The following is a 16,967-nucleotide window of genomic DNA, read 5'->3' as shown; positions in this document are numbered from 1 at the left end:
TATATATATATATCTTTTTTCTATTTAATATTACATTAATTATTATAGACGTTGATTGTGCAAGTGAAATGCTTTGAAGAAATTATTAATATTGGGTACGCTGTATATAGAATTCATGGTCTACCATGGTTCAGATCCTTATCGTGGTATTTTTTGATAACTTCCAATTACTTCTTTTATGGAGAAAATTTAATGGACTATTTTGCAGTGGTGATTAATCGAACTGTAAGTATTACTTTTTCTTCAACTTTGAATCATGTAATTTATATGAAAAATACAGACATCCCTACAAAATTCTACTACTATACTGCTTGCTTTGTGTGATATTTTAAAGATCATTTATAGAACATTACATATGTTATGAATATTAAGTTAAATCAATATCAAAACCTTGATAAAGCTTTATAGCAATAGTTTTATTATGGCTTCAACATTGTGTGGGGCTTCCCTGTTAAAGTTATCTAACACAGAGAAATAATAAAATGAAGGAAAAATAATAAGAACAATATTATATTAAAAAATTAATACATTATATATAAATGCAGATAATAATTACGATTTTTATTGTCTTTAGGGATATCTGCGCGTACTTGTTACATACCATCGATTTGTTTCATTCTGTCTTTACATTGTTGGTTTTGTATGGTTTGTACTCTCACTTGTGAAAAAATATTATATGAAGCAATTCTCTCTATTTGCTTGGACACATGTTGCATTACTTATTGTTGTGACACAGAGCTATCTTATTATCCAAAATATATTTGAAGGATTGATATGGTATGTATTTACTCTATTTCAGACTTATTACTATAATATATATATAAATCTTTTTTACATATATACATGTAGATGTATTTTATCAATTATATCACAATTGCTTTTAGGTTCATTGTCCCTGTTAGTATGATTGTGATAAATGATGTAATGGCATATATGTTTGGTTTCTTTTTCGGACGAACACCATTAATAAAATTATCTCCAAAAAAAACTTGGGAGGGCTTCATTGGTGGTGGTATCTCGACTGTCATATTTGGATTAATGGTAACATGTTTTTCATATAAATAATAAATGAAAACTAAGTACAGTTATCATATGCTAATATGATATATTGTTTTTAGATGTCTTATGTCATGTGCCAGTATCGCTATTTTGTTTGTCCTATTGAATATAGTGAAACTTTAGGAAGAATGACTATGGATTGCGAACCATCAAGTTTATTCCAACCACAAGAGTATACATTGCCAAACAGTCTTCAAGTGATATCAAGAATGGTAAAATATTTTTTGTCTAAAGAATACTTTAATCATATGATATATGAGTACTCAATTGTCTTTCAATATGTGCAGTTCAATGGAAAGTCCACTTTGACGTTATATCCATTTATTCTGCATTCATTATCAATGTCAGTATTCAGCTCTGTAATTGGGCCATTTGGAGGATTCTTTGCTAGTGGATTTAAACGGGCGTTCAAAATTAAGGTAATTTAATTTTATACTTTATCAAACCTATAAGTGTTTACGTATGGTATCCTATTTAGAAAATTACTGATTTTGATAATGGTTTTATAGGATTTCGGTGATGTAATTCCTGGTCATGGTGGAATAATGGACAGATTTGATTGTCAGTATTTAATGGCAACATTCGTGAACGTCTATATTTCTTCATTTATTCATACTGCATCACCTCAGAAGTTATTGCAGCAGGTAATGTAACAATGAAGTTGTTTATTTTACAGTATTAAGTTTCCTCGATATTAATCTTTTTCTTTGTATTATATATCAATGTATAACAACATGTATAAGTAAAATTAATTTTTTAAAGGATATGTACTTTCTGATCTAGGTTTATAGTTTGAAACCAGAGCAACAGCTGCAACTTTTCCAAACACTAAAAGATTCATTGGCGAATAGGGGTATGCTAACTAATTAATATTTTAAGTTAAAAATGTATTTAATGGCAAAACTGCTGCAGGGATTATTTTTATCTATCAAAAATGTTAGAAAAGATTCTCCAACATCTTCTCTAATATTTAAGAAAACGTTATATGCAATGACAATGCAAACACAGTATCAGATAATTACAATAATTTGTTAAACTATAATAATTAAAGTTTATTTTGTAATTATAGATAAATAAGAATTATATATCACAATATGATAGACCTGTCTAATTGAAATCAATATGGCCGGAGATGAGAGTTAATATATTTCTCCCTTATCTCATTTTTTATCAAAAATGAAGTTGATGCATTTTGATATATTAAAAAAGAAGCATTTTTTCTATTATATTTGATCTTCCTTGGAATTTAATATTATTAAGAGCCGTTTGTTTATAATAGAACATGAGATGCACGAATACTGAAATAAGTTAAAATTGTACGGTGTGTAAACTTCTGTGATTAACTCTGACCTGATAGTAATCAGTCGGATAGGTTTATCATAATATTAATTGTACTTTTCGTGCATTCCACAGATAATCAAATTTTTGTCAAATGCAGTGGTTTATATTAAACTATGGCATTGTTGGAAATATGACTAATATTTTTATCTAAAAATTGAACCAAAGAAAATCGCACATTAGAAAAATTTTGTTATACACAGCAGCATTTACGTAAAATTTCTATCTAATTTTCTAAAACGTCTGCTTATCGCTTTTGATTATTACAAGATGATTGATAATTAAGAATATTATTTTACATACTCTGTTTAAATCAGATATCTTCACTTGTAATAAGCAGATCTCAATATAATTTATATTTGTAATTGCATTTAAAATTTGATATAATAGAAACGAATCTCGTTTATATATATGCATATATTTTTTTTTAGCTAGAACTGACATAAAAATGTTAACAATTCTTTGTTTTAATTAAATGTATCCTTTTTAAAATTTTAATGTTTATTGCTATGTGTAAAAGGAAATCCGACACTAACATAATTTGTATGTTGTATGTAGATAGCATTGTTGATGTTATTGGGTAAACGGTTCTATTTAGAAGTTTAGCATTATGCTTTCTTCTCTTGTCTTAGATATAACATTCATATTAATTTTAGATAGCATTGTTGATGTTATTGGGTAAACGGTTCTATTTAGAAGTTTAGCATTATGCTTTCTTCTCTTCTTGTCTTAGATATAACATTCATATTAATTTAGGGACAAAAAAATAAAAACTAATTGTTGTATCTTAAGTTATTTGAATTTGTCTCGCATAATCTTGCATATTACTCATCATTACTCATCATCGAAACATTAATGATATGCAAATACCTAAAAACGAGACAGGTAATAGTATTGGATATTGCATTCAGGAGATCTCAAAAGTTTTCTGCCTCAAACATAAAAAGTATCCGCATAGTCCATAGTCCTTGTAAATGCAACATGTCTTGCCAATCCATAAGAATGAATTGTCTGGTATTTATGAATTGTTGTATGGAATGCATAATCATTTAGCTATTGTTTTCGTGATTGTATAGTACTTATGTTGTATACATAATGCTAAACTTCACAATATTGAGTTATATGATATTTTATATATATATACATATATATATAATAATCAGCATATATATAGAGAGAAAGATTATATATAAATGATTATTCAGACAAAATCAATCTACATCTATTAATCGTCTTTTTTCCACCAGCTGGGAAATAAAAAACTAATGGAAATAGATTTTTGTGTCTGCCGTATTTGTATTAGTATGGTGAACATACAAATTTCTGTGGTGTATTGTATAATTGATAAAAATATGGTCAGGCTACCATAATTAAATATTTTGCGCCTTGTCATGCAATACATGAAAAGATACAAAGAGACATTGATTGAGAAATGGTCTTAAGAATGAATGTTTTTGATGGATGTTAGTTGAAATTATTTTACTGTGCTTCAAAAATTAATTTTAATATTATCCATAATTGTGCCAATCATGTTTAAGAGGAAAAGAGATAAGTATTCTTACATAAATTATATGTACTGAATTGATATGGCACAATTTAAAGTAGCTTTCTGTGATTTAATAATTATAAATTATGTATGTTTCGTATTGCTGAAGTACACTTGCGGATCACTAAATATAATTCTTTGCTAGGAATAGCGTGCATTGAACAAATTAATTCAACAAATTTGTAATTTATTTGTAATGTAATTAAATAATTTTTAATTTATTTGCATTCATTTCTAACATCTTGTATTTCAATTTCCAATTTTAGTTTCATTATTACTATTGTACAATGATGACATTCTGTAGTGTCATTTCTTCCCTTTGCTCGCTATTCAAAGCACGTTCTATTGATCTAAGTGTAAAAATATGTTCTAAAAAGAATACGTAATGTAGCTTATTAAAAAATGAATTTAGTTTTTTTATTTTTAAATGTTTACGACGTTTCTATAGTAAGAATTTATATTAGACCTTAGAAATGATTAAAGAAATAATGACAGATGAATGGATTATATATATATATTGATAGAAAATATATAAAAGAAAAAATATATGTATACATATATATATATATGTATATGTATATCTAAGCCTTATCGGTATGATATATATATGTAATAAGTACTATTTAAATATTGTAACAATTGTATATGATTTTAATACTACACGCTAATCCGCATCTGAAAAATACAATTAAATATGAAATATGATAGAAAATATATAAAAGAAAAAATATATGTATATATATATATATATATATATATATATATATATATATACATATGTATGTATAGATGGAAGTTATGTGAAAAAATGTATTACAAAATATATAAAATTTTGGATTCAAAGAGAATAATTTAAATTTTAATATATGATAATATATTTATGTAGCAATAAAAAATAAATTCTTGAAAAATTAATATGTGTGTATATCCTGTTACACGAATAATATTTTACTGTTTTATCATATTCCATGTTAAACATAAAATTATTTAATTTCTTTATCTATATTTATATTATATTACAGTGTCGAAATTCCTCTATATAAAACTTATTAAAATCGAGTTTTTCTCGGTCTTTTCTTCTTTTATCCTAAAATTTTTTTTTAGTCCGTGTGCAATTAACTTAGAATGAGAAAGCATGTAAAAGATAGAAGATACATATGTCGCCATGCATATTCGAAACCTCTTGTGATCATATGGCAAATATAAATAATGAGAGTAACGCAAAATGCAGAAAAAGAAGAATTTCAATTTAGAGGAAAACAGCTATTTAATAATAAAGAAGCTTGAATAGAAGATTTATATTTTTTGTCCATGATTGTATTTATACATATACATACGAGCCCTTTTGCATACTCCAAGTAGAAAAGCTAATTGGGATCTGACATCTGACAGACCCCAAGTGGAAAACCTACTTGAGTGCATTTGGAAATCCTTTCCGTAGGGTAAAATAGCGTTAAATTAACCAATCAGGACAAAAAGAGCAAAGATTTTTTGCTCTTTTTGTCCTGGTCAATTTAAAACTACTCTACCCCACGAGAGTGATTTTCGAACGCACCCTTTGAGGTCTATAGTATATCCGTCCTTTTATGCTCCTTTTCTGCTTTTCTTCCAAAGCGCGCTAGCCAGAGGCCGGAGCCCGGAGCCCGAAACGCCGAACTGGCGTCACTGACTGGGATACGTTAAAAAAAATATCTTTATAGTTGACAATAGATTATATAAATAATAATATAAAGCTAAATTAAGATAGATTATGATGGTCAGAGTTAAGTTATGCTTCGGAATTTAATATAGATACTAAGTACATTTATGTTTTGCTTTTGACTTGACTGATTAACAGTTACATAGGTTATGTTAGTGACCTCTGAATTTTGTTCAAATATTTGTGTGTTATATTCTGGTAAATATTTACAATGGTGTCAACACGAGGACCGAAATTTAAATTTTGTGATGGAGAAAAAGTATTATGCTACGAACCAGATCCTACAAAAGCAAAAGTATTATATGATTCGAAGGTAATATATATTGTTAAATATATATTTGCATTTAATTTACAAACAATAATGATATTATAAATTTGCAGGTACTTGACGTTATTGTAAATAAAGATCAAAGAGGAAGAAAAGCTGTTGAATATCTCATACATTTTCAAGTGAGTTACAAAAAATTTAATAACTGCTATTTAGTTATAGGAATCATATTAGAATTGATAAATATCATATTTAAAAAAATTATATATATATAAATATAATTTATTATTATTATTATATATGTAAGGGTTGGAATTCATCTTGGGACCGTTGTGTGACAGAAGAATATGTGCTTAAAGATACAGAAGAAAATCGCCAACTTCAACGAGATTTAGCACAAAAAGCACAGCTTCAACTGTATGTATTTTTGAAGTTGATCTAATATTATGTGGAAAATCAAATTAATTAATATATTATCTATTTCAATAAAACAGTGGTGCTTATTTATATCGCCGTGAACGCAAGAAAAGAAGTCATAAAATGTCAGAACGCTTAGCTGAAACAGAACATCAAGAATCTCGTCGTAGAGCAAGAAGCGGTGGCAGCCGTGCTACATCAGCTACTACTGGATCTTCAGAAGATGGTAGTTCGGGACAGCATGCTGATTATGATACAGAAGTAAATATTTCATTTTTAAATTACATTATGAAGACTAGATTATAATAAAGATATGTACGAATATCTCTAATGCTTTAAAAAAGCTATTTTTATTAGACAAGTTAGACGATATACTCTAATTGTCTTGATACTATATGCCTTAATGATCATCAACAATAATTATTTGAATTGTACAATGTAATTAATCTAAATATCTACACTTCCTAACAATGAGTAATAAAGCAAAGTTTAAAGATAAGAATTGCATATAAAATTACAATTTAGGAAGTAAACACAGAAGAAGACACAGAGAGCATCCGTGCAATTAACTTAGAATGAGAAAGCATGTAAAAGATAGAAGATACATATGTCGCCATGCATATTCGAAACCTCTCGTGATCATATGGCAAATATAAATAATGAGAGTAACGCAAAATGCAGAAAAAGAAGAATTTCAATTTAGAGGAAAACAGCTATTTAATAATAAAGAAGCTTGAATAGAAGATTTATATTTTTTGTCCATGATTGTATTTATACATATACATACGAGCTCTTTTGCATACTCCAAGTAGAAAAGCTAATTGGGATCTGACATCTGACAGACCCCAAGTGGAAAACCTACTTGAGTGCATTTGGAAATCCTTTCCGTAGGGTAAAATAGCGTTAAATTAACCAATCAGGACAAAAAGAGCAAAGATTTTTTGCTCTTTTTGTCCTGGTCAATTTAAAACTACTCTACCCCACGAGAGTGATTTTCGAACGCACCCTTTGAGGTCTATAGTATATCCGTCCTTTTATGCTCCTTTTCTGCTTTTCTTCCAAAGCGCGCTAGCCAGAGGCCGGAGCCCGGAGCCCGAAACGCCGAACTGGCGTCACTGACTGGGATACGTTAAAAAAAATATCTTTATAGTTGACAATAGATTATATAAATAATAATATAAAGCTAAATTAAGATAGATTATGATGGTCAGAGTTAAGTTATGCTTCGGAATTTAATATAGATACTAAGTACATTTATGTTTTGCTTTTGACTTGACTGATTAACAGTTACATAGGTTATGTTAGTGACCTCTGAATTTTGTTCAAATATTTGTGTGTTATATTCTGGTAAATATTTACAATGGTGTCAACACGAGGACCGAAATTTAAATTTTGTGATGGAGAAAAAGTATTATGCTACGAACCAGATCCTACAAAAGCAAAAGTATTATATGATTCGAAGGTAATATATATTGTTAAATATATATTTGCATTTAATTTACAAACAATAATGATATTATAAATTTGCAGGTACTTGACGTTATTGTAAATAAAGATCAAAGAGGAAGAAAAGCTGTTGAATATCTCATACATTTTCAAGTGAGTTACAAAAAATTTAATAACTGCTATTTAGTTATAGGAATCATATTAGAATTGATAAATATCATATTTAAAAAAATTATATATATATAAATATAATTTATTATTATTATTATATATGTAAGGGTTGGAATTCATCTTGGGACCGTTGTGTGACAGAAGAATATGTGCTTAAAGATACAGAAGAAAATCGCCAACTTCAACGAGATTTAGCACAAAAAGCACAGCTTCAACTGTATGTATTTTTGAAGTTGATCTAATATTATGTGGAAAATCAAATTAATTAATATATTATCTATTTCAATAAAACAGTGGTGCTTATTTATATCGCCGTGAACGCAAGAAAAGAAGTCATAAAATGTCAGAACGCTTAGCTGAAACAGAACATCAAGAATCTCGTCGTAGAGCAAGAAGCGGTGGCAGCCGTGCTACATCAGCTACTACTGGATCTTCAGAAGATGGTAGTTCGGGACAGCATGCTGATTATGATACAGAAGTAAATATTTCATTTTTAAATTACATTATGAAGACTAGATTATAATAAAGATATGTACGAATATCTCTAATGCTTTAAAAAAGCTATTTTTATTAGACAAGTTAGACGATATACTCTAATTGTCTTGATACTATATGCCTTAATGATCATCAACAATAATTATTTGAATTGTACAATGTAATTAATCTAAATATCTACACTTCCTAACAATGAGTAATAAAGCAAAGTTTAAAGATAAGAATTGCATATAAAATTACAATTTAGGAAGTAAACACAGAAGAAGACACAGAGAGCAGTTCTGATTATATGGGTGAAACAAGTGACGATGAAGACAGTGGTGGAGGTAGCCAATCTGGAGCCAGTATTAAGCCAGGAATTGATATTGATATAGGTAGTACATTAAAACGGATTTTAGAACAGGATCATGAGCTAATAACAAATAAAAACAAGGTATTTTTTATTGAGTAATTTTTCAATCATAATAGAAATTATAATACATCACTTATACACACACATATGTACAGACATCACTTGTTTAGATTTTCTTTAATCTTTATTTCTAATTGAAGATTTAGAAAAAAATCTTTATTTTTTAATAAAATTTCGGCTTATACGTAAATAATTAATCTTTTCACAAAAGACAAAGCATAAACATCATTAATATTTATTTTAGCTTGTAGTTCTTCCTGCACAACCTACTGTGATAAATATTTTGGAATCCTGGGTGCAACATTTTACTACAACTCAATTGACAAATATTCCAGAAAAACCTCAGCGGAATAAAACAAATAATACAATAGAAAAAACAGTGAATGAAGTAAATATATGCAGAGAAACTGCGGATGGTTTACGCATATATTTTGATGTCACATTACCTCATCTTCTCCTATATAGACAAGAAAAGGAGCAATATTTTTCTCTAAAATCTGCTTTATCATGTAACGAGCAAGCAAATATTGTTACAAAAGAAGAACCAATTGAGTAAATATATATTGTATTTTTTCTGCTAACAAAATAATGTTCAAATTAAAATTTTGATTAATATTTAATTTAAATTTTAAATTAAGAATTCAATAAGTAAGATTTATTGTTTGAATTAATAAAAAGATATCTTCATCATTGGAAGGAATCTGGAAACGTCAAGAGAAGAATTTGAAGATGCAGAATATGCTCATTTACCACCTTTTCAAGAACATGATTCAGAGATGGACAATACATCTAAGCCATCAAACAATTCTAAGCGTAGATTGCGATCGTGTCGTGTAAGTTCAGTCGATGAAAGCCGGCAGTTAAGATCGTATGACGAAGGAAAGCAAGATGGCGGTAATTTATCGAGGTAATAAAGTGTTATTTTACTTTTATAAATTACATTATTTACTTTTGCACAATTCCTATTTTATAAATATCTTTTATTAAAACTAAGTTATTCTCGCATATAATGTAATGGAAAAGTTCTTGTTTCTTTCTGCTTTTTTTAATACTAGATATAATGTTTTTATGATTATTTTTGTTTTAGTAGCATAGCAAGTACAAGTTCCCGTTGTTCTAGCCCACGAGGTGTAACACTAAGAATGCCGCCTGTTGTTACATCTGCTCAAGTAAATGCTTTACTTCAACAAGCAAATAAATGGAGATTAATGCCTCAAGCTTCGAAACAAGGCGAAAATTCAACAAATCCATCTACTTATTATGGTGTCATTCATTTAACTAGATTATTTGGTAAGTTATCTTTCCCTTTATGAGAATATATATATGTATATGTTTATGTAAAGCATACATTACACGTGCAACATTATAAAAACTTGCATATTTAAAAAATAATTCCATATCATTTTTTAATTTCAGTTAAGTTACCTGAGTTATTACAATCCACAGATATGCCAAGTAAAAAATTGAAAGTACTCCTAAAATATTTGGATATGTTTCTAAGGTATGTAGTAAAATATAATTAGATATAATTCTTTTTATATAAACAATGATCAATAAATCTTACATACCACATCCAAAAATAATAATATAATATACATTTAGCTATCTGGAGATGCATAGGGAATGGTTTGGAGAGCAATTTTATATGCAAGCGGAAAATCGAGCAGTACCACAAATGAGTAATACTTAACAATATACAACATTTATAACAATACATTGCTTTCCTTAATCTAAGATATGATTATATATAATATTATATAAAAGTATTTTTATGGAACATAGAAATAAAAATACAAAAAAATTCTTTTTTTATAATAATATATATATTTGCAGTATAAAAAATAGATAAAAAATAGAATTTAACAATATTGAAACTGATTTGCAGTATAAAAGATTGGATTTGATAGTATTGAAACTGTGATTTGCAAAACATATCGCACAAGTACATTATATATGTGAACTACAGGATGTTCTGGTGAGACAATCGAAAAAATAGTATAAAGCTATTATTTTTTTACATAGAATTATTATCTTCTTTATTCCATCAGAGTAAAGACCACGACATGTGGAAAAGATTTATTAAAGTGTAATCAAATCGACCATTCATAGTCAAACATTTTCACAATATCGTAAGAATTTTTGATTGTGATTGGTTGATTTGCTTACAGTTATATAGCACGACTAAACTTTTTTACATATCATGGACTTACGCTTAAGGTACCATTACATGGCAGCGTCAAGCGTCGAGCGTCTGCGTAGAAAATTGCGCAGAATCTAATTTCAGCCTAGAATCTATCTCTTTTAAATTCTGCGCATTTTTCTGCGCAGACGCTCGACGCTTAATGCTGCCATGTAAAGGCACCTTTACGTGCAGCGTAGATCGTGGAACAAATCCCACGCGTGCGCAAGCGATAGCTGATCTTAGCACATATTTTACTGTAATAAAGGTATGATTATACCCCTCACAAGAAATAGGAAAATTAGTTAAGAAAAATAATATATAATTTTCTATCAAATCAAAATAATAAAGTTTATTAATTTATGTCTATAACCGGCTTATTAGCATTAATAAAAACAGACAAACAATTTATATGGTTCTTAGAAGTGTCCTATATTGCACATTGCACCCAGATTCGAGCCTGCCGATGTCAGTCATGTGGACGGTGACGTCATTCACATAAGTGTACAGACAGCCGGTGGGATTTGTCCAACAAAGTATACTTTTTGTACATATGTTGCTGAGCCAGTTATTGCCGGTAATCTGAATTGCAACAAAAGCTTTTGCCTGGTGAGTATATGGAACGGATTAATGATATTCGGTGCGTTTATACGTTTAACGGTGAAATTTTTTACAACGGTGAAGTTTTTTTGTGTATTATATATATCATTATTAATTTTTTTTCGCGTGATTAATCGCATGATTTAACTGCTTTACGCTTGCAAACAGCGAAAGAGTCGTGTCATCGAGTGCATCTTTGCACGGGCGCATTCTTGCATCGGACATCATTAATACACCTGACATCATTAATACACTTGGTATGTAACATATAAATTATATATCTTGCTTTGCTTTGTGTACAGTGACGCGCGATTAGAGATGGGTTTGCAAGACGCCGTGTATACGGTAGTCACCACACCGTTTAACGTAATTTACAAAACTAGTGTGGGAACTGCCTCGTATGCTTGGGGTGCGGCTTCATCGGTAAGCTGTTGCATATTTTGATTTTTAATATCCTTGTAAAACAATGGAGGAATCTTGCGCTAATTTCCTCGATCGCCCAGTAGACCCATTTCGCACGGCATCAGACAATTGACTTTTTTTATAGCAGTAATATATGTATGTGAAATAAATATACTCGGGCGTTTCATAGTGTATATATAAAAAAAAAAGAAATTTGCAAGAGAAAACATAGATTGAGAAAAATTGAAAAAAAGAACAGACCTATTGTATAACTAAAAACAAAAAAAACGACGAACTTATTGTGAATTACATGTTATTGGTAAAATTTGCACACTTATTTGTATGCTAACATGTTACAGTTTGTCACAAATGCAGTAAGTTTAAAATCAATGTTGTATTAATAACTTTGTCATTTTGATTCAATGATTTCTGCAATCTTACTATCATGTGCATTAATCTTTGACATTCAATGAAGTTTTGCATTTTTATGTTTGTCTATTAGAAGAGCAATATCATGTTGTTTATCGCTTTTCTTTTATACAAATGTATGTATAAATAATTTTAAATGTTTTACTTATCTAACATCGCTCTTAATTGGTTCTGATAATAATAATAATTAATAAAAGTAAATAAGTGAAAACTTGATATATAATATTCAGTTTTAGTTATTTATTAAATTTGGTAAACTGTTAGTAATTTTGAATATGTTAACAATACGAAAATATATACCATTTGCATAGAATATATAATAAATAATTTTTTTATAAATATAAAGCATTTATAGAAAAGCTAATAATTTACTAATTACAACCTCTTTTATAGGCGACGGATTACCTGGGATTAAAACCCAAAGTAGAAATTAAAATGGCACCACCTGTACCTTTATGGAAATTAGCCGCTGCCAGTGGTCCTTATGTAAAGCTCGCAGCTATCAGTGGTGCAGCAGCAGTGATCCTTGGTGCTGTTGGATCCCACAGTAAGTGAATTGCTCGGTAATCGCATTTGTATTATTTTAAACTTGTGTGAATATAAGTTTTAGAATCTGTTTTTGCATTGTAGGATATTATTCCAAGGATGAGATAGGGAAGGAGCAACGTCGTATTTTTGAAACTGCAAATCGATATCATTTTATCCATACATTAGCCTTGTTGGGATTACCTTTATGCAGATTCCCAACTGTGGTAAATATTGCTATCCCTATCTATAATCGTATTATATCGCGTAGAAGACGTATATTAATATATAATTATTTCATGCGCATGTTTTCAGGCTGCTACATTTATTCTTTCTGGGATCTTACTTTTTTGTGGTAGCTGTTATTATACAGCATTCGTCGGTGATCGACGATTTAGTACAACAACTCCAATTGGAGGATTCTGTTTCATATTAGCGTGGTGCAGTATGTTTTTTTAAATATTGTAAGTGGATAAGTTTTCATACACACAATAAGTAAAACAAAAATCCAAAAAAAAATATGGAATATTGCATAAAAATGAATACAATATTTGCTAATATTAATAATATCATAAGAGTTAAAGATTTATAAAAAAAAAAGGAGAAAAACAAAAATATTATAAGAGTAAATTATGTAGAATAATTTTTTACAATGTAAGTACATATTGGTATCGGGCATGTTTTTGAGCCAATAATTATAATTTTTTTTTTTTAAGATATGTAAAAGAAAGTAAAAAAATATAATTTTTTCATTATTTTTATCTTCCTTTAATTCCTTAGATAAAAAAGAATAGTACGTTTCTTTTATGTAATTCCCTTTGATTCTTATGTCTTATCCGATGTATTTTAAAAGATACATTCATTGAGCAAATTTATTATTATATATATTTATATTTATAAAACTTTTGTTTACAAAAAAAACATTTAATTTGAATAAAATAAAATTCGTTTATACTACTTAATCGATATAAATATATCTTTTGTTTGATAATATTAATGACATAGGTTTGTGGATCGTGTGTCCTGAACTGTTACATATTTCATAAGGATGTATATTCAGTTTTCCTATATGTATTTCTTTCCTCTCGATGAATCATTTCTTTGCAAAATATACGCGCAAATTGTCTCTCGTAAAAAAAAATTAAGAAATTAAAAATAATTATGTAAATATATCGTTCACGCTTTAAAGCGTCAAAATATAACGTAAATCGTCGTGTCAGTGTGTGGTATATTTTAAAAAAATGCAAATGTTACGTTTTGATTTATTAATAACAACATAAAGTAAATTGTAACTTCTATTTTTCGTCGAATATTCTCAAACGAGCCGATAGTTCTGGAAAATACAACAAAATCGAGAAAACGCCGGCTGTCGCGTGTGCACGAGATCATATACATTGTGTACGAAAATTCGTAATATAAATTTGAAACAAACGGTTTAGATAGATTGCTTCACATACTCTTTCTTTCTCATAGTTTTTATATAGATTCCGCGTTTTTATAACGACATAAAAAAGTAATGTACCTTGTATTATCCATTTGATACACCAACTTCACTCTTTTTATATCTGTTCTATTTTGTATGATACAGTTCTCTTACATTTTCTGTTTTTTCATAAATACGACGATTTGCCTGTAAGTAAATGGATATCCGAATTTCTCTTCGGTTCATATATGTCACGACGGCGATTCTGACGATTCTGGTTGCACTCTCTTATACAGCTAAATAAAGTAATAATTGGACTAATTTATGTCTAGAAAAAAATATCAAATAATATTAATAGATGTTACACATCGATTAAACTTAAATGTAGGAGTGTTGCGCAACATAATAATTCGCGCATTGCATTTTCGATCGTTGGAACTTAAACAGCGAACATGAAGAGATCGATTACAAAATAGAGAATAGCAATCACTGTGTATGTGTATCCGGAATATTAGCTTTGCTTTCAACATAAGACACGCGGTTGCACCCTCCCATTGCGGACGTGCGCGTTTCTTTACTGATTTTAGCTCGTGAGTTTTCCGCGATCGTGGGACGCGGAGTATTGGCGATGTATGGCGATGCTTTTAAATGCATCACTGATATAAAATTTACTTATGCTAGTAAACGTCCTCCCTCCCTCCCTCCCTCTCTCTTTCTCTTTCGGGCTATATTATATTTAGTTAGTATAGTGTTTCATAGCAATATTATTTCTTGTTACTATCATATAAAGTATTTATATCGACTTGCGTATATTAAACTATATTTACAATCTTTTTCTTTTTTTTATTGTAACACATTGAAGATAAGTTTTTCCCCCCTAAAACGAGGTCGCTCGCAAGCAACACGATTCTTAGCACCGCGAAAGAATAAACTCACGCGGTTTGGTTAATAATTATGCAGCTTTGCACTTTTCTTCCTGGTCAAAGTATATCACAATCTAAATATCGGTAGATAAAGAGATATAAACACCAAAAAAAAGAATTATTCCAATATATAGCATTTTACGAGAAATGAGAAAAAAGAATACCTTCACAAGAGAATTCATATAAAGAGTAAAACCATTGTCACTGGATTTGCTCGCTCGTTGAAAATGCGCGTAATTTTACATAGACTTTAAATACAGTTCGGATAATTCTCTCGGTCTGAATAATGTAAAAGTAATACAAGAGACAATGTAATAAAGGAGAAAAAATGACGCGCCGATCTCCTATCCACCGTTTCTAGGAGAGATGGAACGAGTGTTGACCCTCTTGCGCAGCTATCCGCAACTTTTCCCGCATTATTTCCAAAGTAGTATAATCAGGCAGTTTTAGGTAGTTGACGCAAGTCATTACTGATGGTAGAAAATCATCGGTTTTCATAGATGGATCGAAAGTCTTGCGCACTATTGTTAATGGAGGTGTCAAGCTCTTGAAACCTATAAAAAAAATTAATCGCGTGAATTTCATTATGTGACTCATTATACAAAGACGAATAAAAAATTAAAAAGCCAAAATATATCAACCTCCAACGGGCAAGCGTGGCGAGCCAGTAACGAACTGAATGAATTGTCGCTGCTCCTCGCTATTGTACTTAGACATAACTTCGAACAGAAAACGGATGGCGCGTGAGTCAGGTGTGTAGCCATGATCGGTCCTACAGCACTCTGCAAGAGTTTTCATGTCCCACTGTCCGCCGGTTTGTGCGTGCCCACAGAATACCGCCTCTAACTCCTCCGGGAAGAATAGTCTCAATTGCGACGGAGGGAATACAGATTCGAAACCTTCCCGGAATGCTTCCATTTGTCTAAATACTCCTTCGTATAAGAACCAATGTACTACCAACTGTAATATTATAGAAATTGCATGAACACATGATATTTTTCGAGCGACACCGGCAAAGAAAAGCATCGTCAATGCACCACTATATTACCTATATTACCATAAACTTACCTTAATATATTGATCCAAATTATGAATAGTAACAGATATTTCGCTGCCACCCTTTCTCAATTCAATGTTCTCATAACCTGGCAATTCGAACACGAGGCCCAGATCGGAAATTGGGCACGTGTCTAAATCGAGCGCCTCGATTAATTGCACTTTCTCGTGCGGCCGTAATGTCTGATCTTTTTCCGTAGCTTCTTTTCTCCTCACAACCTCTTGAAGTTTGCTGAGAGTACGATGCACGTCGGGACAAACATGTGCTAAATCTGCTAATGTGAGCGTATGCTCTTCTCCCAACAACCAGCGATAGAAAGTTAAACTAAATGGCAAATCCAACTAAAATGAGAAAAGATTAAACGCATTACAAGTACATGATCGAGAGGAAACCTGTTGCAAAAAACTTTGCAGATTAATGACGATTTTTACCATTCTGGAGTCATATATCGCCTTCGCCATAAATTTCCCAAGAAATTTGAACTTGGTTTTCAATTTTGCTAGATGAGATACTTTAGTATTCCATGGAATCGGCGTTGGGAATAGCCCGTGTGCAGAATTAACGTATCCATTTTCAGC

The 16,967-nt window shown here is 30.0% G+C and overlaps 4 protein-coding genes across 14 annotated transcripts in view; 3 read left to right on the top strand and 1 right to left on the bottom strand.

Annotated features, from left to right (window-relative positions):
• LOC115234251 (phosphatidate cytidylyltransferase, photoreceptor-specific) overlaps positions 1-2,569 on the top strand; it is a 4,191-nt gene extending 1,622 nt beyond the window's left edge. Inside the window, exons 4-10 of the mRNA XM_029805122.1 lie at positions 49-225; positions 575-777; positions 885-1,041; positions 1,119-1,271; positions 1,347-1,478; positions 1,569-1,703; positions 1,843-2,569. Of these exons, the coding sequence (XP_029660982.1) occupies positions 49-225; positions 575-777; positions 885-1,041; positions 1,119-1,271; positions 1,347-1,478; positions 1,569-1,703; positions 1,843-1,929 (1,044 nt within the window). The 3' untranslated portion in view covers positions 1,930-2,569. The remainder of the gene's footprint in view (positions 1-48; positions 226-574; positions 778-884; positions 1,042-1,118; positions 1,272-1,346; positions 1,479-1,568; positions 1,704-1,842) is intronic.
• Positions 2,570-5,364: 2,795 nt separating this feature from the next.
• Positions 5,365-10,666, top strand: LOC115234413 (male-specific lethal 3 homolog). Of its 4 annotated transcripts, none has more exons than XM_029805468.1 (10): positions 5,365-5,955; positions 6,024-6,092; positions 6,218-6,327; positions 6,405-6,588; positions 8,687-8,872; positions 9,096-9,403; positions 9,549-9,758; positions 9,939-10,141; positions 10,268-10,352; positions 10,454-10,666. In XM_029805468.1, the coding sequence occupies exons 1-10, from the start codon at positions 5,854-5,856 to the stop codon at positions 10,539-10,541; spliced, it is 1,545 nt and encodes a 514-aa protein (XP_029661328.1). In that variant the 5' UTR covers positions 5,365-5,853; the 3' UTR covers positions 10,542-10,666. The 4 variants fall into 4 exon arrangements, with proteins under 4 accessions (XP_029661328.1, XP_029661330.1, XP_029661327.1 ...); XM_029805470.1 differs by lacking the exons at positions 5,365-5,955; positions 6,024-6,092; positions 6,218-6,327; positions 6,405-6,588 and adding exons at positions 7,186-7,789; positions 7,858-7,926; positions 8,052-8,161; positions 8,239-8,422 and having other exon boundaries at positions 9,972-10,141; XM_029805467.1 differs by lacking the exons at positions 5,365-5,955; positions 6,024-6,092; positions 6,218-6,327; positions 6,405-6,588 and adding exons at positions 7,192-7,789; positions 7,858-7,926; positions 8,052-8,161; positions 8,239-8,422.
• Positions 10,667-11,475: 809 nt separating this feature from the next.
• On the top strand, positions 11,476-13,725 carry LOC115234261 (transmembrane protein 256 homolog). Its single transcript, XM_029805189.1, has 5 exons — positions 11,476-11,639; positions 11,933-12,053; positions 12,855-13,008; positions 13,092-13,213; positions 13,302-13,725. The coding sequence occupies exons 2-5, from the start codon at positions 11,949-11,951 to the stop codon at positions 13,443-13,445; spliced, it is 525 nt and encodes a 174-aa protein (XP_029661049.1). The 5' UTR covers positions 11,476-11,639; positions 11,933-11,948; the 3' UTR covers positions 13,446-13,725.
• Positions 13,726-14,234: 509 nt separating this feature from the next.
• Positions 14,235-16,967, bottom strand: part of LOC115234260 (E3 ubiquitin-protein ligase TRIP12) — a 23,621-nt gene continuing 20,888 nt past the window's right edge. For all 8 annotated transcript variants that reach the window (XM_029805181.1, XM_029805187.1, XM_029805188.1 and 5 more), the window contains 4 exons: positions 16,821-16,967; positions 16,401-16,730; positions 15,974-16,292; positions 14,235-15,886 (listed from right to left, as the gene is read on the bottom strand). In XM_029805181.1, the coding sequence (XP_029661041.1) occupies positions 15,690-15,886; positions 15,974-16,292; positions 16,401-16,730; positions 16,821-16,967 (993 nt within the window). In that variant the 3' untranslated portion in view covers positions 14,235-15,689. The remainder of the gene's footprint in view (positions 15,887-15,973; positions 16,293-16,400; positions 16,731-16,820) is intronic.

The sequence above is a fragment of the Formica exsecta genome, unplaced genomic scaffold (genome assembly GCF_003651465.1).
Source record: "Formica exsecta isolate Colony F162 unplaced genomic scaffold, ASM365146v1 scaffold2, whole genome shotgun sequence".
NCBI lineage: Eukaryota > Metazoa > Arthropoda > Insecta > Hymenoptera > Formicidae > Formica > Formica exsecta.
The sequence above is the reverse complement of the archived record's forward strand: the minus strand, read 5'-3'. Positions and strand labels throughout refer to the sequence as shown.